At 41.6% G+C, this 24,830-nt stretch overlaps 1 protein-coding gene across 4 annotated transcripts in view; it reads left to right on the top strand.

The window, feature by feature from the left end:
* POLE4 (DNA polymerase epsilon 4, accessory subunit) overlaps positions 1-24,830 on the top strand; it is a 162,304-nt gene that overhangs the window by 25,779 nt on the left and 111,695 nt on the right. For all 4 annotated transcript variants that reach the window (XM_063616597.1, XM_063616600.1, XM_063616598.1 and 1 more), the window contains exon 4: positions 24,647-24,771. In XM_063616597.1, the coding sequence (XP_063472667.1) occupies positions 24,647-24,771 (125 nt within the window). The remainder of the gene's footprint in view (positions 1-24,646; positions 24,772-24,830) is intronic.

Below are 24,830 nucleotides of genomic sequence, written 5' to 3' on the forward strand. Positions count from 1 at the left end.
ATACTGGCAAACTGAATCCAGCAGCACATCAAAAAGCTTATCCACCACGATCAAGTCGGCTTCATCCCTGGGATGCAAGGCTGGTTCAACATACACAAATCAATAAACATAATCCATCACATAAACAGAACCAATGACAAAAACCACATGATTATCTCAATGGATGCAGAAAAGGCCTTCAACAAAATTCAACAGCCCTTCATGCTAAAAACTAGGTATTGATGGAGCGTATCTCAAAATAATAAGAGCTATTTATGACAAACCCACAGCCAATATAATACTGAATGGGCAAAAACTGGAAGCATTCTCGTTGAAAACCGGCACAAGACAAGGACGCCGCCTCTCACCACTCATATTCAAAATAGTGTTGGAAGTTCTGGCCAGGGCAATCAGGCAAGAGAAAGAAATAAAGGGTATTCAATTAGGAAAAGAGGAAGTTAAATTGTCCCTGTTTGCAGATAACATGATTGTATATTTAGAAAACCCCATCGTCTCAGCCCAAAATCTCCTTTAAGCTGATAAGCAACTTCAGCAAAGTCTCAGGATACAAAATCAATGTGCAAAAATCACAAGCATTCCTATACACCAATAACAGACAAACAGAGAGCCAAATCATGAGTGAACTCCCATTCACAATTGCTTCAAAGAGAATAAAATATCTAGGAATCCAACTTACAAGGGATGTGAAGGACCTCTTCAAGGAGAACTAGAGACCACTGCTCAACGAAATAAAAGAGGACACAAACAAATGGAAGAAAATTCCGTGCTCATGGATAGGAAAAATTAATATCATGAAAATGGCCATACTGCCCAAGGTAATTTATAGATTCAATGCCATCCCCATCAAGCTACCAATGACTTTCTTCACAGAATCCGAAAAAAACTACTTTAAAGTTCATATGGAACCAAAAAAGAGCCCGCATTGCCAAGCCAATCCTAAGCCAAAAGAACAAAGCTGGAGGCATCATGCTACCTGACTTCAAACTATACTACAAGCCTACAGTAACCAAAACAGCATGGTACTGGTACCAAAACAGTGATATAGACCAATGGAACAGAACAGAGGCCTCAGAAATAACACCACACCTAAAACCATCTGGTCTTTGACAAACCTGAGAAAAACAAGAAATGGGAAAAGGATTCCCTATTTAATAAATGGTGATGGGAAAACTGGCTAGCCATATGTAGAAAGCTGAAACTGGATCCCTTCCTTACACCTTATACAAAAATTAATTCAAGATGGATTAAAGACTTTAATGTTAGACCTAAAACCATAAAAAACCCTAGAAGAAAACCCAGGCAATACCATTCAGGACATAGGCATGAGCAAGGACTTCATGACTAAAACACCAAAAGCAATGGCAACAAAAGCCAAAATAGACAAATGGGATCTAATTAAACTAAAGAGCTTCTGCATGGCAAAAGAAACTACCATCAGAGTGAACAGGCAACCTACAGAGTGGGAGAAAATTTTTGCAATCTACTCATCTGACAAAGGGCTAATATCCAGAATCTACAAAGAACTCAAACAAATTTACAAGAAAAAAACAAACAACCCCATCAAAAAGTGGGCAAAGGATATGAACAGACACTTCTCAAAAGAAGACATTTATGCAGTCAACAGACACATGAAAAAGTGCTCATCCTCACTGGTCATCAGAGAAATGCAAATCAAAACCACAATGAGATACCATCTCATGCCAGTTAGAATGGTGATCATAAAAAAGTCAGGAAACAATAGATGCTGGAGAGGATGTGGAGAAATAGTAACGCTTTTACACTGTTATTGGGAGTGTAAATTAGTTCAACCATTGTGGAAGTCAGTGTGGTGATTCCTCAAGGATCTAGAACTAGAAATACCATTTGACCCAGTGATCCCATTACTCAGTATATACCCAAAGGATTATAAATCATGCTACTATAAAGACACATGCACACATATGTTTACTGCAGCACTATTCACAATAGCAAAGACTTGGAACCAACCCAAATGTTCATCAATGATAGACTGAATTAAGAAAATGTGGCATGTATACACCATGTAATACTATGCGGCCATAAAAAAGGATGAGTTCATGTCCTTTGCAGGGACATGGATGAAGCTGGAAACCATTAATTTCAGCAAAGTATCACAAACACAGAAAACCAAACACCACATGTTCTCACTTATAGGTGGGAATTGAACAATAAGAACACTTGGACACAGGGTGGGGAACATCACACACCAGGGCCTATTGGGGGGTGGGGGGCTGGGAGAGGGATAGCATTAGGAGTAATACCTAATGTAAATGATGAGTTGATGGGTGCAGCAAACCAACATGACAATGTATACCTATGTATCAAACTTGCACATTGTGCACATGTACACTAGAATTTAAAGTATAATAAAAAAATAAATAAAAGTAATCCTTTCCCACCCTGCCCTTGGTACATGAGGTTTTGCAATGCCACCCTTTTACTGTATTAAATCTTTGTGTGCTTGAATATATGTATTCATGGATTCTCTATTCTGTTACACTGATCCATCTATTCATGGACTAGTACCAAACTGTTTACTTTTAATTTCAAAATAATCAATATATATTTTTTGAAACTTTTTACTTTGAAATAATTCCAAACTTGAGTTGCAAAATTAGTACAAAGAATTTCTATCATCTAGATTCACATTTGCTTAATTTCTCACTCTCTTTATTACCTATACTATATTATCACTGAAATTTTTATTCTGAACCATTTAAGAGGAAGTTGCAGACATGATGTCCTTTTATGCCTACTTTTGTAACTATTTCCTCAGAACAAGGACATTCACTTAGATCACCACAGTACCATGCTCAAAATCGGGAGATTTATCATTGTTACAATGCTATTATTTAATCTAAGGAATTTATTCAGATTCTCTCAGTTGTCTGAATAATGTCCTTTACAGTAATTTTCAGTCATTTTTTTTCTGGTTCAGTTGCAATCCAGGATCACTCCATTTATTTAGTTTTTATGTCTTTTTCTCTTTGTCTTCCTTAAAGTAGATGAGATCTTCAGACTTTGTTTAACATGATTGTGACTTTTTTTTTTTAAGAAAACAGGCTATTAATATTTTTTAGACTATAACTTGAGTTTGTACAATATTTTAAAAAGTCACACAACGTTATTTGTATCTGCCAGGGTCCTGGCAGAAAACACAGGCACTCAGGCCATTCAAGAGACTTTAGTAAAGAGACGATTTTCAGAGATGTGGGCAGAATTAAGGAATGCAATAGGGATGGTGAGGTGCTCAGGGGAGGGCAACAGCAGAAGCCAATCTTATTTCTAGGCCTGAAGGGGTAAGGGGAGTGGACACAGGACAAACACCAGGAGAGATCCGGAGCTTGGAGAAGAAATGAAGCCCCCGACTGGGAACTCAGCTCAGTGCAGGATGTCGCAGGAGTCCCTCTCCCTCCTTCTACCCCTTTATCTCTGCCTTGCCTCCCACTGGGTGAATTCAACCAGGCCCCAGGGGCAATGGAGCAGCAAGGTCAGCTTCCTGGGGCCTAGGGCAGGGCGGAGGAGGGCACAGTAGATGGGGAAACAGACAGTGGGAGCGCAGGGCAAAGCCACAACACTGGGCACCATGCTAACAGCATCAAATGAGGAACACACTGTCCACCCCTACGCAGTCCTGCTCCTCAGAGACAACCACCTCCAGCTGTTCTAGTTCATTTCCATCGTGTTCTACTGAGCCCTTGCATATTTCTAAACAATATACTGCTAGTTTTCAATTTATCAATTGACTTCCTTCTCCTATTTCCCCTTCCTCTACTTCCATCACAGTTACATATTTTGTTGTTGTTAAATCAGTAGTCAGTGTTTACATTATTATGACTGCAAAGATTGTTTAAGCCAAGGGCTTCATGATGGTTGAGCTTCCTTTCTTTTTAAATTCCTTTTTTCTGGAGTAATAAGTACATTGTTTTTTAATTTGTCTAGCTTTTTACAAACTTCTTGCTAAGCTCATCTAAACTCTCTAGAAATATTTATCATATGCTCTGACATATCTGTTCCTTTTATTTTATATTCCTGTCAGCCCGCTCCAATTGGGATCAGTCGGGCCCTAGACCTTCTACCTGCTGTTATCTGGAAGTTTCCCTTTGCTGTTGTGGTAGGCAGGATTCTAAAGATGTTCTTTAAGATTCCATCTACTGGTTCTTCAGTCAGACACTGGTCTAGTTTCTACTGTGGGACACTTTGTAGATGTTAGAAAGGTTACTAATCAGCTGACCTTAAAATAGGAAGATTATCCTGGTGAGCCCACTGTAATCACACGAGCCCTTAGAAGCAGAAGAGGAAGGCAGAAAAGTCAGTCAGGGAGATGTAGCTGGAAAGATGAGGCAGAGGGAGAGGTGAGAGAGATTTGAAGCATGAGAAAGCCTGACTTGCTGTTGCTAGCTTTGATGATGGAGGAAAGGAATCATGAGCTAGGACTGGAGTGGCCTCTAGAAGCTGCTGAGACTGACCCCAAGGAAACAGGGACCTCCATCCTACTGAAACGGGCCAACCCCAAAATTGGGGCTCAGCCAGGGAAGATTCTTGGCTTCACTCAGGAAAGAATTCAAGAGGGAGCTGACAGTGAAAGAAAACAAATTTATTAGAGCAATAGTGTACAGCAAAATGGCTGCTCCATAGAGGGCACAGGGCTATCTCATAGGGTAGCACAGAGGGGCACTCGTGGATTGCTTGGTAGCTATATTTATACCCACTCTTACTTGCATGCTACATAAGGGGCAGATTATTTACAACCTTTTTGGAAAAGAGGCAGGGTGTTCCTAGAACCATATAAAGTAACTTCCCGGTCATTGCCATGGCATTTGTAAACTGCCATGCTGCTGGTGGGAGTGCCTTATGCAAATATGTTATGATTCCTAGCCCTAGCTGGTCTTGGCTGGTTTAAATCAGCTCCTGTTTTGTTCAGTGGGGTCTTGTGATCAGTGCTCGGAAGACGAGTCTTGCTGTTCTCCTACCTTACCACAACTATACGGCACTGAATTCTACCAACAACCTGAATGAACCTGGAAGCAGACTTAACCCCAAAGCCTCCAGAAAAGAATGTGCCCTATTAACATCTTGATATAGTGTGAGGCTATAAGCAGGGAATCAGCTAAGCCACTCTGTGCCTGGGTTTCTGGCCTGCAGAAACTGTGAGGTAATAAACTTGAGTTGTTTTAAGCCATTAGATGATTAATTTGTTACATCAGCCGGAGAAAGCCAATACAGCTGTTGTCATGGCTTCTCTCTTCGGTTTTCTGTATTGGAGTCCCTATTTTCTAGGTCCTTTATCTTCCTCCTGGAGCATATTCTCTAGTACAGCTGTTTTTAAACATCGTGGTCTCAGGATCCTTTTGCATTCTTAAAAATTATTTAGGACCCCAAAGAACTTTTGTTGATGTGGTTATCTTTATCGACATTTATTTGCCATCCTAGAAATTAAAACTGAGAGATCATTAAAATATTTATTAATTTCAAAATAATAATAAAACACATTACATATTAACATAAGTGACATTCTTTATGAAAAACAACTATATTTTTAAAGACAAAAAATTACTGAGAAGAGAGGCATTGCTTTACAAATCTCTTTAATGTCTGGCTTATTAGAAGACAGCTGCAGGGTTCAGCATACATCACATTCCAAAAAAAAAAAAAAAAGAAAAAGAAGACATCTAGATGCTCAGATCTGGTTTGATGTATTGTTTTAATCAAGGTATGTGAAGAAAATCTGTTATCACACAGATATGTACTTGGAAAAGTGAAGACCTCGCTGATTCCTGAAAGGGTCTCTGAGCCTCCAGAGGTCTCTGGACCACACTTTGAAAACTGCTGCTGTAGTATCTTGCTGCTCAAAGTGTAGCTCAGGGACTAGCAGCAACAATATCATCTGAGATCTGTAGAAATGTGGAATCTCAGACCTTCGGAATCAGAATGCAGTTTATAAGATCCTCAGGTGACTCCTGTGCTCATGGAAGTTTGGGGGCACTTCTTCAGTAGCTTCTAGCCAGGACAGTATTCTGGGGACCTTACATGTCTGAAGATTCCTTTCTTTTAGCCTCATGCTGCCTTGGTAGTTTGGCTGGGTATAAGCTAGATGCTAGGTGGATAATTATTACAGTTTTCCGTTTTTGTTTCCCCAGAGAATAAATCAATGGTATCGAGTGGGAGAGTTGGGGACATTATTTACTTGGCAGAGTTGGGAAAAGGACAAGGGGTTTCTCAGTGCCCTGTAAATAGACTTCCCACCTGTCTCCCTGTTTTCAGCTCCTTGCCTCATTCCTGCCTCCCTCAGAACATTGTTCTGATACTTTCTGGGTGTCTGAAGGGGCATTGTGATCTTGTCCTCATTGTTATATCATCTTCTACTCTGAATAAAGTCCTTTACAGTAATTTCATAGTAATCTTTTCTTTCTGGTTCAATTGCAATCCAGGATCACACCATTTATTTAGGTTTTATATCTTTTTTGTCTTCTTTAATTTAGATTAGATCTTCAGACTTTCTTTGTTTCCCATGATTTTGATATTTTGAAAAGAAAACAGGTTATTAATATTTTTTAAGACTATAACTTGGGTTTGTACGAGGTTTTAAAAAGTCACACAATGTTATTTGTATCAACAAGGGTCCTGGCAGGAAACACAGGCACTCAGACCATTCAGGAGACTTTAGTAAAGAGTCAGTTTTTGGAGGTGTGGGCAGAATTAAGGAAGGCAATAGGGATGGTGAGGTGCACCATCCTTACTGCCTTCCTTAATTAGGAATAAAGGCTATAAAGGCACCTCATTTATAGCTTCCTCTGCCCCTCCCCTTCTCTTTGGAGTTTTGGTTTTCCTTTTTATTATTTCACTGTCCTTTCAATGATATTTCAATGGTTGTGTTTGCCCAGGAGTGCCCCAAATGGTTTTAATTACCAGAACACTACAAAATGTTCTGCTCTCTGCTGGAGCTAAAAGAGTTTTTCTGGCCATCTTTTATTTTTATTTTTTCACAGAAACTTGTATAGGTCCCCCCCGCCCCCCCAATCTATTGGTACTTTTATTGAGATCATATTAAATTTATAGTGTAATTTAGGGGAGAATTGACATCTTTAAATAACTGAGTCTTTCAAAGACAGGGGATGGTTTTTCATTTATTCAATTATCTTTTATGTCCCTCAGTAGAATTTTAAAATTTACTTCTTGTAGATTTGGCCCATGTTTTGAATTTTATCTCTTTGGTTGTTGTTGTAAATGAGATCATTTCTTCCCATATAGTTTGTAACTGTTTGGTGTTTCACTTACCATCCTATCAATGAGGTCTTTTGATCTTGTTGTATATAAATCTCCCTCATATCTTAAAATGTATTCACTAGATGTTGGTTTAGTTTTAAAAGTAATACATGATATTATAAACAAAATTAACAAATGAAAAGTAAAATTTCTTCTCATCCTGGTCCCCAGTTCACCCCTAGAATTTATCACTGTGGGTTATTTCTTGTATAATTTTTCCAGAGCTTTTTTTTTGACTTATACATGGGTATATATGTATGTAACAAGATATTCTTTCTAGTTGAAATGATATTCTTTCTCCCTTTTGGGTGAGGCCCAATAGCCTGGATACACAATAAAGGCCTTATACTTCCATGGGTTCAACCACCTTTGTAAGCTGTGCTAAGAGATTTTAAGTGAGGGTTGTCTGCATTAGAAAGCTTCCCTCTGGCCAATGAGAGTAGGGAGTGTAGAGGCCGAGAGGTTTCTCTGGAGTTTTCTTCTCTCTCTTTTCTTCTAAGAGTTCTTTAGATGCAAAGTCAGGGCCTCTTTCTTCTTTCTTCTGGGCCAGGTAAAGTGCTGCTGATTAAAGCCTGCCTTGGATTGAATGAGCTTCCTTCTCATGGCTTCCCTGTTGTCATTGGCTTTGTCTGAGTCACCTTCACAAAGAATCAGCTTTCTAGCTGGTTTGAAGAAACCACTTTGGCCAGGCATGGTGGCTCACACCTGTAATCCCAGCACTTTGTGGGGCTGAGGTTGGTGGATCACTTGAGATCAGGAGTTCGAGACCAGCCTGGCCAACATGGTGAAACCCTGTCTCTACTAAATTACAAAAATTCGCTGGGAATAGTGGTGCTTGAACCCAGGAGGTGGAGGTTGAAGTGAGCTGAGATTGCACCACTGCACTCACTCAAGCCTGGACGACAGAGCAAGACTGTGTCTCAAAAAAAAAAAAAAACCACTTCAAAATTACCTGATAGAATAGAAAAATCCAGGCTCTGTAAACACATGAAGCTTTGTGCATCCTGTTGGCCATTCCCTTAAATAATAGATGAGAGAGTTATGAATCCGATGACAAGAATGGCCACAGTGCCTGACTCTACCAAAGTTGGATAAGTGATAAAGGACCGGGGGTGATGGAGGGTGATTTTAAGTGTCACTCAGGGCTCCAGTCAAAAATTTGGGGGGTTGGTTACTCTTCTAGGGATTTTCATATTGAACATCACCAGAAATTCCCTTTAAAAGGTAGCCAGAAATTTATCCTTCTTCATGTTTTCCAAGCATACAGCAGGAATTCTTTTAGGTGAGCACACACTGAGGGTGCAGAACATAAACAAAGAAAATTCTCCATAACCCATTTGTCTTGCTGGACTTAGAAAGGTTGAGTGACAGTTACAAATGAAAGATCTCCTAGGTATTTTATTTCCAGTGGTAGTTTAAGCAGGAAATGTGTTTCTGGGAATGTGTTTCTGGGAATATTTGCATAACAATAATAAAGCTGTGCCCAACTTCGGATGACAAAAACTTGGGTTGATTAAAATATTTTTAAAAATGTGAATTGGATTGGAAAGGTGTTGTTTAAATATTTTCTGTTCTGTATTGACATTCAAGAGGACAGAAGTTGAGGACAGAGGAAGGAATGTAGGTGCTCAGGTTAGAGCCCCAGAGATGCATCAGTTCCACAGCTGGGTCTTTGCTTTGTGTGCCAGAAATTCAGAGACAGTCTCATAAAAACCACATTCATAGGAGACTTATGCATATGGATACTCCATACCCTGCAGGTGAGGCACCACGGAGATCACCCTTGTGTGGGGCTGTGGATGAGAAGAATGAGCAGCAGATGCAGTCTGTTTCCCATTGCTGTGGACTTTGGTGCACCCCTCCTTGGACCATCTGTGGCTTCCTCTGGCTGGGGGTCTGTCACTGAGCCATCTGAAGTACCTGCCGCTCCCACTTCATCTCAAACTTCTGTAGCCAGCATTGCCTAAGTTCCCCATCAGAATCTACCCTCTGTACCCCATGCCAAAGATTGCAGATAAACGTGCTGCCTAGGGGAAGATGTTTTCAGATACATGTATATGCAGAAGTGCCCCCCATTATGTTAGGACTTTACAATTGATCTGGTACTAGGCTTGAGTTCCAGCTGAGAGGGTGCTCCCTTCTGAGCTTGAGGCCAAGCCCCTTGGTAAGTCACCTACATTTACTCCTGGCAGCTGCTAGCCAAGATATGGCAAGGTGTGGGAGCTTCCTGGTTAGTCAAAGGTATTCCAGTGATTCCCAGATGGGCTTCATGAAAATTACTGGTGTTCGCTTCTCATCACATTCCACCCTCTCTTCTCTTTAACCAGCATCTTTAAGAAAGAAATAGGAGGCGAAGAGGGGTGGGATTAGGGTTGGGTTTTGCAGTTGCAGAATTTTAGTGGTCAAGGCAACTAAAAACATTATATAGATCCTCACTAATCCTGGTGTCCCTGACTCCACTTAGGCTTACAAGGTCAAGACCAATGCCCACCGCACAGCACTGGGAGTCATATTATAAGACGACCTCAGCTCTGGCAAATCTCTGTACTGTCTTGGGAGCTGGTTCTGGTAGAGGCCAACCATCCAGTTTGGGAATGGGAATTGCTCACTACCAAGGTTGCTTCCAGCTTTCAAAGAGTCTGTGTTGAGGTTACCTGAACCATGGCAACTGGGAGAGCCATGCTGGGTCCAGAAGCTCAGGCCAGGCCAGTCATGCAGAACAAAATGTTTATTTTCTTGAGTTCACTCTTTGTTAAGTGTGTGTTATGTGTGTGTATATATGTGTGCGTGTGTGTGTATATAAATATGTGTATATGTGTGTATATATCTACAAATATATATTAGATTTAACATATAGCATATATAATATATATATTTTGTGGATGGTGAGGTTGTATGGAAGAAAGCAGTAGACACTGTTTATATGCTATCATCTTACCTGGAAGTCAAGGATATGTAATCTAAATTTGCTTAAGCAATTAATTCATTAATTCACAGCTTACTGACTAGCCTCAGTGACCTTCAATGGTTATCCGAAGCCTAAAAGTATGTAACACTATGCCAAGAATGAAGAAAGGTTAAAAAAAAAAGTTGTGTGCCCTGTCTTCAAGAAGCTCAGAGTCTTTGGGGGAGACAGGCATGTAATTTAGTACATTTTACATCTGACAGAAATTAAGTGTTAAAAAGAGAAGTAACATGGAAGCTGTGATGAGAAAAGAATGAATTCTGTCTGTGAGGATTATGGACTAGACCCTGAGAAGATAATCTTTGAAGTACCCTTGGGGCATAAATGGAATTTCACTTCAATGGTTATAAAATAATTAGTCTTGGCTGCAACACTTTTTTTTTTTTTTTTGAGATAGAGTTTTGCTCTTGTTGCCCAGGCTGGAGTGTAATGGCGTGATCTTGGCTCACTGCAACTTCCACCTCCCAGGTTCAAGCGATTCTCCTGCCTCAGCCTCCTGAGTAGCTGGGATTACAGGTGCCTGCCACCATGCCCAGCTAATTTTTTGTATTTTTAGTAGAGACAGGGTTTCACCATGTTGGCCAGGCTGGTTTCAAACTCCTGACCTCAGGTGATCCACCCACCTCGGCCTCCCAAAGTGCTGGGATTACAGGTGTGAGCCACTGTTCCCAGCCTGCTGCAACACTTTTAACTTATGTTTGTATAGCAGTCCCACTGACTGAGTAGCCTCACACGCTTTGTCTTGTTTAATTGGAATAATAATTTTGCAAGGTTAGGTAACAGGGTATTTTTTTTTCAGGTAAGATTGAAATTTAGAGAGCCTTAATGACTCCCCCTAAGGTGACCCAGTTATTTGGGTGAGGGAGGGATGTAGACGGGGAGCTAGTATCGTCTATCTGTCTCCAAGTATACTGTGAGAGCCCTTTCTCAGCCCTTGCTTTTAACAGGCTAACCAGAGGTGCATTTCAGGAGTTTGCAAATTTTGATCATTCATAGCTTAATGATACAGGAATTTTCGCTCCTTAGTTCAGCTAAAATCCGGGTTCTTGTCTCACAACCAGGAAAAATTAGGCACATGGACACATTGAAAGGTGAGGAGGATGGATTCATTAGGCAAAAAGTAAGCTCTCAGCAAAGAAAGAGGGGGTCCTCTCAACAAACTCCCACTTCACAGATTGAATACCAGGCCACCACACACGAGCTGAAGAGGACCGACTCCTCCTCCTGCATAAGGCGTGAATTCCTGGTGGTTCCATCCCATTTCCCCAGTGCATGTGGGCCTGCTGCAGGCAAGACCTTGTGCAGGTTCCCTCATCTGCACAAAAACATCTGGCGCAAACACTTGTGGGGCAGGTCGGAGATTTTCCAGGGACCCTGCCTTATCTGCCTCCTGCATCTATCATTTAGCCTCAGTGACCATTAGTAGTTCTCCAAGTGTGGTCCTCAGACCAGCAGCCTCAATATCACCTGGAAACTTGTTAGAAATATAAGTGCTCAGACCCCAGTCTGCACCTGCTGAATCAGAAGTGGTGGAGCAAGGTCCAGCAGGCTGTGTTTGAACAAGCCCTTCAGGGGATTCTGATGCAGGCTTAAGTGTGCGAATCTCTGATGTAGATGATCTGAGTAACAGTTTTGAGGATTCTCTTAAATTAAAATAGATGATATGAAAACATGAGAACTGACGCTAAAAAAGCCTCCGACAACCCAAGTAATCCTTTTAGTATCAGCACCTAGGTTAAATCATGCTTTCCTTTCCTTGTCTGAGGACACTTATCAAGCAGGACGATGTGCCATAGGGCTGGAATAAATTTGGTATTTAAACTGCATGTACTTATTTCTCTTTGAGAAAACACAAATATATTCATAGTCACAGAAAACAGGGGACCTAGAATGCAAAGTCAAGTTCTCCCATAACTAAAATGCAAGGTTATATGTTGCTTCAGAACACAAAGAGATGGATTTCTGACAAGGGTTACCCACCAAAGAGACCCCAATCCTGAAAACTTCCAGATCGCACCCGAGAACATGCAGTTCCCGAAGAAATTCAATGGAAAGATGGGAGAGATCCTAGTGTCATGGCATTTCATTCTCTTGAATAGTTGGTGAGAAAAAAACAAGAGGGATGAGGGGATTCTGTTACCATGACAACGTGGAGAGGCCTGGCTGGTACCTTGGAGCTGACAAAGCTGGGCATCCCGATTCTACAAGAGAGAAACAGGGCTGTTGAGGCCTGGGGATTGGGTAGAAATGAATATTCTTCTATTCCTGTACACTTCTGCCACACTGCCTAGTTTTTAAAAAATTGATGCAATTAAACAGCATGCACAGTGACTGTGGCTGATGAACATCTTTTCATGCATTTCGCCTACCTGGAAGGCACTCGCCTCCTTTTCTGTCTACTTTCTATTCATCTGTCACTCAGTAGCTCCAAACCTGCTTCCTCAGGGACGATTCTTCATTCACTAGTACTCAGCAAACTACAGCATTCAAAGGCTCTTCCACGGAGTCCTGCTTTACAACATTTTTTTTTTTTTTATACACATAAACTGTGTCCTTCAGGGGGAAAACAATAACTTTTACTTCCTTGCGCCTTCAGAATGGAAACAACAAAGCTGTCCATAATCTTTTTTACTCCTTTCTTTTAAAATAAAAAAAGCTAACAATGATGTGTGCCCCACCTGACCTATTAGAATGGTAGAAGAGCAGTGTCACCTGAGGGCTTGTTAAAAATGCAAATTTTGGGGCTTTGCCCCAGATCTGCTCAATTAAAAACTTTTTAGAGAGTGGGGCCAAGGAATCTCTTTTTAATAAGCCCTTCAGATGATTCTGATACACATGGAGTTTGTGGATCACTGTACTAGACACATCTGAGTGTTTCATAATTTTTTCTATTTAATTTTCACAACCACTCTTAATTTAGGAACTATTATTATCCTCCAAACAGATGGTGGAACTGAGGAGCAGAGAGTATGAGAAAATTGTTTAAGGTCCCTGTGGTGTATTGCTTCCAAAGATGCGGGCAGCAATCCCTCCTCCTTTTTCAATGTGACTGCCACTTTTCTCCATCAAAAGGTGCAGTCTATTTCCATCCTCTTTGAACTGTACTGGTCTATGACTTTCTTTGACCAGTAGAACACAAGTAAAGTGGCATGGTGCAACTTCTAATGCTAGGCCTAAGAGGCCCTGCAGATTCTGTTTTCACTCTCTTAGTCCTCTCACTCTCCACGAAAAGTCTAGACTATCCTGTTGGAGATGAGCCACATGGTAATAGGGATCCTGGAGAATGAGCAACTGGAAGATGTGGAGAGAGGGCCCATGGGGAGAAGAATCAATGTGTGCCAGCTGACAGCTGGCACCAAGGCCTAGTCATGTGACAAGGCCATCTTGAACCTTCAGCCCAGCCTCTTCAGCAGCTGACTCCAGCCTCATGAGCCTTGCTAAAGCCACATGGAGAAGAGGGTTGCTAAGCCCTGCCTAAACTCCCAACCCACAAAATTCTGTGCGATAAAATGGCATTGTTTTAAGCAACTGAGTGTTGGAATAGTTTGTTACACAGCAGAGGAGAACTGAAACAGTCATATATTTGTCAAAAATAAATCAATAAAATAAAATGAGAATTGTTATTTTTTTAACGTATTGGCTTTAAGCCCAAATTCCAATGCAAGGAATTTGGTAAGTTGTGGTACCATGTACTATATATAGTACTTATTTTTTTCCACCTAAGCTAGGTAATAAGAATGATAGCTAATGCTTATGTGGTACTTATAGTGTACCAGGCAGTAAGTGCTTTGAATATATTTTAATTTGTTGATTTTTAAATAATTTTTGAAATATATACTAAGATAATTTATTTTCAGCCTTTTTTCTAATGCAAGTTCTTAAAGCTCTATATATTCCTCTAAATACTACATTAGCTGCATCCTAAATATTTTGATATGTCATATTCTAATTAAGTTCAGAATAATTGTGATTTCTTCTTGGACCGAAGAGTTTTTTTTCCCAGAAGTATATTGCTTAATTTTGAGATTATTCTAATTATCTTTTCATTACTTTTTTCTAAAATAATTCCACTGTAGTTAGAAAATAATATTCTGCATGTTTCAAACATTTGAAATTGATTGGGACTTATTTTGTGGCCTAGTGTATTTTTAATTTTGGCAAATGTTTCATGTGTACTTGAAAAAAAAAGCATATACTATAGTTGATGACTGGCTTCCATAAACTTTTGATGTTGTTGTTAATTAAGGGATAATTATTCCTTTAAGGTAAAGGACCTCTCCAAACAGAAAAAGATTGTGCACCCTTAAGAGGCCTGGAGGCCCACGATTGGAATTACAGGAACATAACCATTTTTGAATGTTTTTTAAATTTTAATATTAATAGTTTACATCAATTGTGCTTTTGGCTCAGTAATATATATGTGTTTACTTTGAGATAAAATAATTTTTCCAACAACACACACCAGGAAAACACCAGCTCCTAGACTGATATCTGACACATAGGAGACACATAATAAATATCTGTAGAACCAGTGAATAAATGAATTGGTTGGCTTTGCCAGCTGTCTTAGCCACAGGATCCTCTTCAAGGATGCTGCAGGCTCACTAGTCAGTTGAGGTCAGCACATCTTCCTCAAGAGACTTCCCTGACATCTGATGGAAAACTTGTAACAAATATGCAAACTATGATATCTTGAATGCAAACGGGGCCCCCAGAATTGTGTAATATCCAGCATGCTCAAACATGCTTGTGGTTTCAGCTGGGGCCCAAGTAGACTAATTTCAGCCTCCTGGCTCGTCATTCCCCCACGTAAAGCGAACTGCTAGGAAAGCTATATTCAGGCCCAACCTGACAGTGGTCTCTCTTTAGCTCAGCTGGAATCTAAGCTGAGGTCCTGGGTCCCAGTGGGTGTTGCAACTTGCATTGTGCTTCAACGGGGCAAGCCTTGGCCAACAAGTTGTATGTAATTGTGTTTCATGCAAGGAATAGTAAAGGAGGTACTGTGACGTATCTTCATAGATGCAGAGATCATTTTTTCCAATGGAATAAAATCACTAGCCGTGCATTTGTGAATAAATTGAATATATAGTTATAAACATCCCCACAAAGAAAACTCCATGCCCACATTTTTTAGCTGGTGATTTCTAGCAAACATTTAAGGAAGAAAGAATATCAATTGTATATATAAACTCTCTCAGAAATTAGATGAGAATATTTTCTAACTTATTTTATAAGGCCAGCATTACTCTGATATCAAAATCAGACTGACATTACAAGAAAAAAAGTTAGCTACAGATCAATATCCTTCTGAACATAGCCACAAAAATTCTTGACAATTAGCAAATCAAATCCAACAACATAAAAAAAGATATAAAACAACATGACCAAAATGGGGTTTAATTCCAGATATGTGAGCTTGGTTTAACATTTAAAAAATCAATGCAACAATCACATTAACAGATTAAGAGAGAAAAATCAAATTATCATCTCAGTAGATGCAGAAAAAGCATTTGACAAAATTCAACACCAATTTGTGATAAAAGTTCTCAGTTAACTCCAAATAGAAAGGAATTTCTTTAACCCAGTAAAAGACATCTTCAACAAACTAAATGAATACAATCTCCTCACTCTTTGCTCACAGATCTAGGGTACCAGATCTGCATCTGTTAGGTACAGACACCAGTACCAAATATCTTTTGAATGCTTGATCTGTGCCAGACTATAACCCAAATTCTATACTGGTATTATTCGTTGATTATCTTAATAACCCTATGAGATATAGACTATTATTCTCATTTTGAAGATAATAAAATGATTCACAGAGACATCAACTACCTTAATATTACACACACTGCTAGTAAGGGGAGGAGCTGAAACAGTCTGATTCTAGGGCCCATGCCCTTAGCCACTGCATGATATGCCCATCTTCTTATCTGCGGTTTGACTTTGAGGCTTAAACCAAAGGGCAAGCATCCAAGGCCGAAGTTGAACCCTGGTCACGCAGTAAAAAAAACTGTGGAGTTTTCAAAAGACACACGTGTCTGCCAGACCGTGCCTTATGGTTGCATCAGTTATACACTGTGGTGGTGGACCTACATTTTAGATTCCCAACCTCTGAGATTTTGATTCTGTGTCATGAGGGTGGGCCAGGGCATCTGAATTTTTTAAAAAAGCTCCACAACTGAAAGGAGAACCACTATAGAAAGTGTTCTCCATGCTTGTCCCTGGACTGGGCACCTTGGTCCTCAGAAGCTTTACCTCCGAGTACAGCTTTTACCAAGGTGTTACTGTTTTAATCGCCCCTTGTTAAGTCTCGATTTCTCATGCATGCTCCCATTTACACGTTCTGTGCTCAGTGCCTATGCAATGTTTATTATCTAATTCTTTCTAAGAAAATGCTGATTTTGTTCAGAATAGCAATATGCCCAGCTAGTAAACTACATTTCCCAGTTGTCCTTGCAGCTAAGGGTGGCAGTGTGACACAGTTCTGGCCAATGAGATATAAGTAGAAGTTGGCAAGGATATTTTAGAAAGTTTTGCCTTCATGATATAGACAGAGCTCCTTTAATCCTTGCCACATTCTTCTTTTTCCTCCTTTCTGGAATGGAGAGCAGACACCAGGCAACTTGAGATGACCAAGCTCAAAGAAGAGAAGCAGAAACATAGACAGTACCTGGGGCATTGATGTCACTGTAGCACTGATGCAGCAGCCTTGGACCTCCAACTTCCAGTCTTAGTACATGAGGAAAAATAATTCCCACAAGTTTATGTTTGTGCCACTGTTACAGGCAGCTAAACACAACCTCTAATTCATAAGCTTTCAATACACATTTATTGAGTGCATGACTTTGTTATCTGCCAGGGATATAATGATGACTATGCCAGGCTCTTTTTTTCAGGAAGCCCACAGTCTGGGTAAGAGAGCACATATATAAAAACAAGAGTAATACAGTGTGATAATAGCTACTGGAGAGATGAGCACTGATGGCCAGTGAAGATCAACTCTGAATGGGCTGAGAAGACCGCTAAGAAAGTGATGTTTGCATTTAGTCTTAGCAAATGAGTTGAAATTTGCTGGGTGGATTTAGGATGGGGTGGGTGAACGGGCATTGCTGACGGGTAGAAGGGCATGCGTGAATACATGGAGTCCTAAAACAGCACAGCATGCTCAGTCAGCTCAGTGTGGTTGACCTGTATGTAGGCTGAGGGTAAGAGGTAGTGTGCAGTGGGAGGTAGGCCAGCTCATACGTGTGTAAAAAATATACATGTGCCATGTGTAAAAAATACTTTTTCTATCAGGTGCCTGTCCTTGGGAGTCAGCAAATTATTTTTAGCAGGGAAGTGATTTGATGAGATTCATGTTTTTAAAATCCACTCTGGCAGGAGTGTGGAGAATGGACTGGAAAGTGCTGCAGGAGAAAGGCTTGTGAGAAAGCTAAAACCAGCAAGAGATGTTGAGAGCTTATGCCAAGGCAGTGGCAATGGGGCTGGGCAGGAAGGGGTGGAGAGGATTTTGACGGCCATTTCAATTTCATAAAATGACCTTTTTTGGCCCTTTATAGGACCAAAAAATCATTGGGATTTTATATTTCTTCATATTATCAAATTTTTATTTTATTATTTTATTTTATTCTATTTTGAGACAGAGTCTTGCTTTGTCATCCAGGCTGGAGTGCAGTGGTGCGATCTCGGCTCACTACAACCTCAGCCTCCCGGTTTCGAGTGATTCTCCTGCCCCAGCCTCCCGAGTAGCTGGGATTACAGATGCCTGCCACTATGCCCAGCTAATTTTTTGTATTGTTAGTAGAGACGGGGTTTCACCATGTTGGCCATGCTGGTCTCGAACTCCTGACTTCAGGTGATCCACCCGCCTCGGCCTCCCGAAGTGCTGAGATTACTGGTGTGAGCCACTGTGCCTGGCCATATTATCATATTTTTTATTTTTATTGGAACATTCCCTTTGATCTTATTTTACTTTCTTTTAGGCATGTGCTATAATAATAGTTTCTCTGTCCACACGATGATGGTTGAATGCCTTTGTCTCATTGAGTTTTCTTCCTGAGTCCTACAAAAGACTTTCTCAGCACCTCTTGATCTGCATGTCTGCTCTCAAGGGAAGGCTCAAGATTGACTTGCATTGGTAGATCACAGGTGAGACGTACAGCGGAATCGTCCTCCCGATACAGATTATTCTATCACCAGCATCAGCTCTCAAGAATTGCTGAAAAGGATTGTTAACTGTTTCTACGTTTCTCTGAGAGGAAGCCTACAATCTTAAGGCATGCTCTCTATTATGTACAGCAGATGATGGGCACTTTGGAAGTTCAGCTTAGAGAGAACCCCAATATAATGAACTCAGATTATATTTTAGAGAGTACTCAGAAAACACTAAGCCTCCCAATATGTCCCTTAAGAGGGAGGAAGAGGAAGGATTCATAAAAATATTGCAGCAACTCATTTCATGTCACCTACCCTTAGATTAAAGTTGTTCAAAATTATTGACATTGCTCCTCCCCCAAGCTCCCTGTGGCTTTCATCTACAGGTATGCATAGGTGCACGCAGATGTTATGAGTTTGAACCGGGACTCACTGGATGTAACCCTGTTTTTGGTTGCTGCTGTAACAAATTACCACAAACTTAGTGGCTGATACCATACCAATTTATTATCTCACAGTTTTGGGGCTCAGATGTCTAAAATGTATCTTATGGGACTAAAATTAAGGTGTCAGCAGAAATGTGTTCCTTGTGGAGGTTACAGGAGAGAATCTGTTCCTGGCCTTTTCCAGCTTCTAGATGCTGCCCACAGTCCTTGGCTTGAGGCTGCATCACTCTGACCTCTGCTTCTACCATAACATCTCTCCCTTTGACTCTCCTGCCTCTCTCATAAGGACTGTGTGATTACATTGGGCCCACCCAGATAATCCAGGATCACCTCTCCATCTCAAGATCCTTAACTTCATCACATATGCAAAGTCCCTTTTGCAATGTAAGGTAATGTTTCACAGGTTCTAGGAACTAGGGCATGCATGTCTTAGGCGGGGGGCATTATTCTGCCTGCTACCCCAGATTCAAACTGGAAGACCTGGTCTGAAACAGGTGGCTTAGGAAACCACCCTGCGGCCACAATGAAAGATGAATGTAATGAGTGATGGAGGCTACCTTACCTTCTAATCTCAATGAGATTTTGTTTCATAAGCCCTAGCTTTTCATTCATAGTGATCAGAGCAATTTTAATCACATATTTAGGGGTTGTTTCTTGCCTATCTTATTCACTGAACTGTAAGCTCCATGACAGCAGAGACTATGTCTATCTTATTCATCACCATCTCCCTCATGCCTGGCTGTGGCAAACACTAGAGGTAGCCTCCCACCAGCTATTTCTACCTCCTCTTTTTTTTTTTTTTGAGATGGAGTCTCACTCTGTTGCCCATGCTGGAGTACAATGGCGCCATCTTGGCTCACTGCAACTTCTGCCTTCTGGGTTCAAGCGGTTCTCCTGCCTCAGCTTACAGGCATGCACCACGGTGCCCAGCTAATTTTTGTATTTAGTGGAGAGGGTGTTTCACCATGTTGGCCAGGGCGGTCTCAAACTCCTGACTTCAGGTGATCCTCCCTCCTCGGCCTCCCAAAGTGCTGGGATTACAGGCATGAGTCACTACGCCAGGCCTCTACCTCCTCTTTAATGATTGAATCTCAGTTCTGTTCTCAGGGTATTGTGCTCATCTTCAAGGAATGAACCACAGTGGTCTAAGCCAATGAAGTAATTCTATCCTCCTTTGCCAGTGATTGATGTATAGATGGCCATGTGATCCAGCCCTAGTCTTTTGAGGGCTTCTGGAAAGATCTAATCCCTTGGTGAAAAGAGAAGTCCATGTGAGTGGAAACTCTTGTATCTGATCCTTGTCTCCCTCCTTAGGAGGCTGTATAAGGTTGTGATGCTTGGGGCTGTGGAAGGCATTGGAATACATGGCTTACTCACTGAGAGGAGCAGAGGGGAGAGATGGAAAGATCTTGGGCTCCTGCTGCCATGGGTGAGCTACTGTAACAATTCTGGCACTATGTCCAGACTTTGGGTTCTGTGAGATAATTAAATATCTTCATCATTTAAGTCTTGTTAGCCAGAGATTTTGTTACTTGTAGCCAAATGCACTTAAACTGATAAACTGTCGCAGTGTCTGGGGTATGGCAGAGATGTCTAATGAGTAAATACTTCACTTGACAGATGTGCCCTCACCACAACCTCAAAATTTCCTAAAAGAAAAGAAATCCACCTTACAAGCTAAGCTCTTGCATATGAAGAAGAAGCCCCTGAGGACTGGGAATAGCTAAGAAAATCTCTGCTGTTTTGACTTTCACCATGAGGAGGGGAATGATTGCATTATGGGTGACTTGGGTGCTTTGAAGCAAATTATCCTATTTAACGCCAACCACTTCTTTCCGGCTGATTAGCCTTCTCTGTCCAATTCCCACTGGAGTGCTCAGCAGCTGGGAACTGTGCGCCATCTGCTGAGTTTCAGGCAGGCTGAACCAATAGGCAGATGCTCCATCCTAGAAAGAGAGAGCAAGGCAACTTGTTTCTGGGAAATTCCTCACAAACCTCCTGCCTACAACTACAGAACTGGGACACGTAAGCACCCCAGAATCAATCAAGGAGGTTCCAGGCCTCCTGGGGTACTTTAGGAGATGCCTGTCTAAGGCCAGAGTGGGTGGCTCTGTGTGTTGGTGTGCAAGGCTCACACCTATATGCGTTACCTGGGTCCCAACCAAAGTGTGGCCCCTCAGGTCGCTGAGTGGTGCTCTTCCTCTGACACTCAAGATACTGCCTGCCTTGAGCTCTGCCCCCAAGATCAGGCCAGGCTCAGGCAACCAAGGGATGGTATATTCATGAATATTCCAGAACTCCCCTGGAACAATACCTTACCGAAATGTCATGGTCATGCTCCCTCATCTCCACATAGGCACACAGGCATGCAGCCACACTCTGTGTTGGGGATGTGGTGGCTTTGGAAGGAGTCACACTGCTCAGTTGCACATCTGCCCCTGCTCCACCCCATCCTCACCAGCCACAGCTAGAGCTTTTTGGCTTCCATGTTTTCCTAGGGACTCTGGTTTCAGGCTGGGGCTCCTGGTCTGAATCCCAGTGGGACCTCAGCCCAAACCCTGCACATCGGCATCCACCTCTGATGACCTGCAGACTGAAGCCAGAGGTAGCATACTGCCTGGGCACTGGAGGGAAGCTGCTGCTGCTATAAATCCCCTCTCCATCTTCACCCTGAATGTCCTTCCCACTGAACCTTCTAATCCCATTGTGTCCTTGCACCCTTAGCACTGCGGTCAACACGACTATGGCACTCTACTCCCCATTATGCAAGCTCCTCCCTTTTCCATCTACTCATGTTTCTACTCCTCAATCTTTAGCTCCCTGGCTCTCCATCTTACCAGGTTACCAAATCAAGAACTCCTGTTTCTCTCCATCTCTTCACATTGATTGACTCAGTTATGAACTGTTTCCCTTGCTCAGGTTCTTTTTGGAACACAATGTCTTAAATTTATACATTATCCCCATGCTCTAATCATTAACAAAAAAAATCACCACTTTGCCTGGATTTCGTTTGGGCAAATCCACCTTTTTTTTTTGTGGCTTTCCCGTAGTGCTGGAGATCAGGCAAAATTGACTTTGGGACTTGCAAGGGTAAGCGTCTGTTCCTGGATCCTGGGGATCCCACTAAGGTATTACTGGGTGAGGAGGCCTTGTTCACCTGCTCTCTTGTTCATGTCTCTCTTCCTCTGGAATTTAGTCCAGCAAAAATAAAACTGTGTTATGAGCAGCAGGAGCCTCCATGAGATTGAAATACTGTCCACAGCTGTCCTGTTTACATGATTAATGAGAGAGCCTGTGCCTGGCTGGATATGATGAGAATTCAGGATTGGCATGGAAAAGGAAGCTGTAATAACAAAGAGAGGCAAGGGATGGTCTATCTCTGGAGAGCAATTATTTGAGAAAAATTAGTACATGAAAATAAAGCTATATGCTCACTGCCTTCCCCTTCGGGTCAAGTAGCCTGAAGGAGTTGACCATTCTTGATTTTAAATTCTTTAGATAACTAGGCACATACACCTGGAGAATAACAAATGTCCTTTTTAAAATGCCACTACTGGCCAGGCATGGTGGCTCACGCCTGTAATCCCAGCACTTTGGGAGGCCAAGGAGGTCGGATCATGAGGCCAGGAGATCGAGACCATCCTGACTAACATGGAGAAACCCCGTCTCTACTAAAAAAAAAAAAAAAAAAAAAAAAAATACAAAAAATTAGCCGGATGTGGTGGCACACGCCTGTAGTCCCAGCTACTCGGGAGGCTGAGGCAGGAGAATTGCTTGAACCCGGGAGGCGGAGGTTGCAGTGAGCTGAGATTGCACCACTGCACTCCCTCCTGGGCGACAGAGCAAGACTCCATCTCAAAAAAAAAAAAAAAAAAAAAATGCCACTACTCCCTCTCAATCACTACTGGTGGCAGTGGGCACTGCTGGAAATGCTTTGGGAGGCGACTAGGCCAAATGCACCAGGAGCTCAAAAAATATTTACAGTTTGTGACACAGATATTTCACTTCCAGGAGTAAGTCAGAAGGAAATAATCCCAAATAAGGGAAAAAAAAGTAATAAACACAAAATTGTTTACTGCAAGCCCATTCTATCATAGGAAAACATTGGAACCAACTTAACTACTCAATGATAGAAGGATGATTAGCTCATATTGCATTCCCCTGATCAAATATTATGAAGTCAGGAAAATTTTAATTACAGAGATGACAGCAACATAGGAATGCAATGATATAAAATTTTATGCACACTTAGCTGTAGTGCCCTAAAAATGTATGCTCATGTAATCAAAGATACATAAAATAGGAAATAGCTGTGTTAAGGTGGTAGAATTATTAGTAATTTTTTCTTTTTATAGCCACCCAATGTAAAGTTATTATATGTCCCTTATAATACATAATAAATACATAAAATGCAAATGGTTAATAAATGGGGCAAGAACTAGCATTAAGGGGCTATTATGTTTCAGGTATTGTTTATATACATATTATCTAGCATAATTTTTATTTCTCTCCTAAGCGATGTCTCTTTTTGAATTTTTACATATGGGGAACTGAGGTTGAGAGAAGCTGATTGAGGGTGAATAGGAGGTGGAAAGAAAGCAGATAAACATTTAGCATGATTCGGAATTTGTCCAGTGCAGGACAATTAAGAAGTAGCAGGGATTAGAGAGCCCATTCTACTCACTGGCAACATGAGATGGTGAGGGCAAGTTCTCTCCTCAGCTGTTTTTCTTGTGCTGCTGTCCTGGCAGGGAATTGAAGGATGAAATATTGTAGTATCCAGTGGATCTAGGATTGCTGCCCATCTCTGCGTAATCTAGAGGTCCTCCTTCCCAAATGGGTGACATCCTGTTGGGCATCATTTCAACACTCGGGAAATAGGATGTGGTTGTGAAGCCCACCTGAAGATTCTCAAACACACATTTCTTGGGGATGCCCAGAAGAGGTGATGCAATAGGTATCCTAAAATGCTTAACCAGGGGTTCATGGAGTGTCAATTATGGGGTCCAATGTAAGAGGGGAAAAGAGTGAGCAGAGTAGGGAACTGAGGAGGTGATGACAGAGAGAAATGGAAGGACCCAGGGAAGTAAGAGAGCAGATGCAGTGAGAATAAGGGCACTGGAGAGCTTGAAGGACAGGAAATCATGGCTGGTGTTAACGTTTCCAGAAAAATGACATGTTCCAGGGTGCACTTTGGAAGTGTGTGCCTGTTATGGACTGAATAGCAACCACTGCCAAATTCATATGTCAAAGCCCTATACCATCCAATGTGAGTGTATCTGGATATTGGGCCATTAAGGAGGTAGTTAAGGTTAAATGAGGTCAGTTAACCCCAATAAGGGTCCCTTCTTATTGTGTCTTTAAGGAGGCACTTAAGGTTAATTTGAAGGGTGAGACCCTAATTAAATAAGGCTCTAGTGGGAAAACATAAAGTTCTTTTTTTTTGAGATGGAGTCTAGCTCTGTCACCCAGGCTGGAGTGCAGTGGTGCAATCTAGGCTCACTGCAAGCTCCGCCTCCCGGGTTCATGCCATTCTCCTGCCTCAGCCTCCCGAGTAGCTGGGACTACAGGTGCCCGCCACCATGACCAGCTAATTTTTTTGTATTTCTAATAAAGATGGGTTTCACCGTGTTAGCCAGGATGGTCTCGAACTCCTGACCTCATGATCCGCCTGCCTCAGCCTCCCAAAATGCTGGGATTACAGGCATGAGCCACTGCTCCCGGCCTGGAAACATAAAGTTCTTATAGAGAAAGAGACACTCAAGAGCTCTCTCTCTCTCCCCCACATGCACAGAGGAAAGGCCATACAAGGACAAAGAGAGAAGACGGCCAGCTATAAGCCAGGAAGAGAGCCTTCACCAGAAACCAAATTGGTTCGCATCTTCGTCATGGACTTCTAGCCTCCAGAGCTGTGAGCAAGTAAGTGTCTGTTGTTTAAGCCACTCAATCTGTGGTATTTTGTTATGGCAGCCTAATCA

Source organism: Symphalangus syndactylus, chromosome 14 (genome assembly GCF_028878055.3).
Source record: "Symphalangus syndactylus isolate Jambi chromosome 14, NHGRI_mSymSyn1-v2.1_pri, whole genome shotgun sequence".
Lineage (NCBI taxonomy): Eukaryota > Metazoa > Chordata > Mammalia > Primates > Hylobatidae > Symphalangus > Symphalangus syndactylus.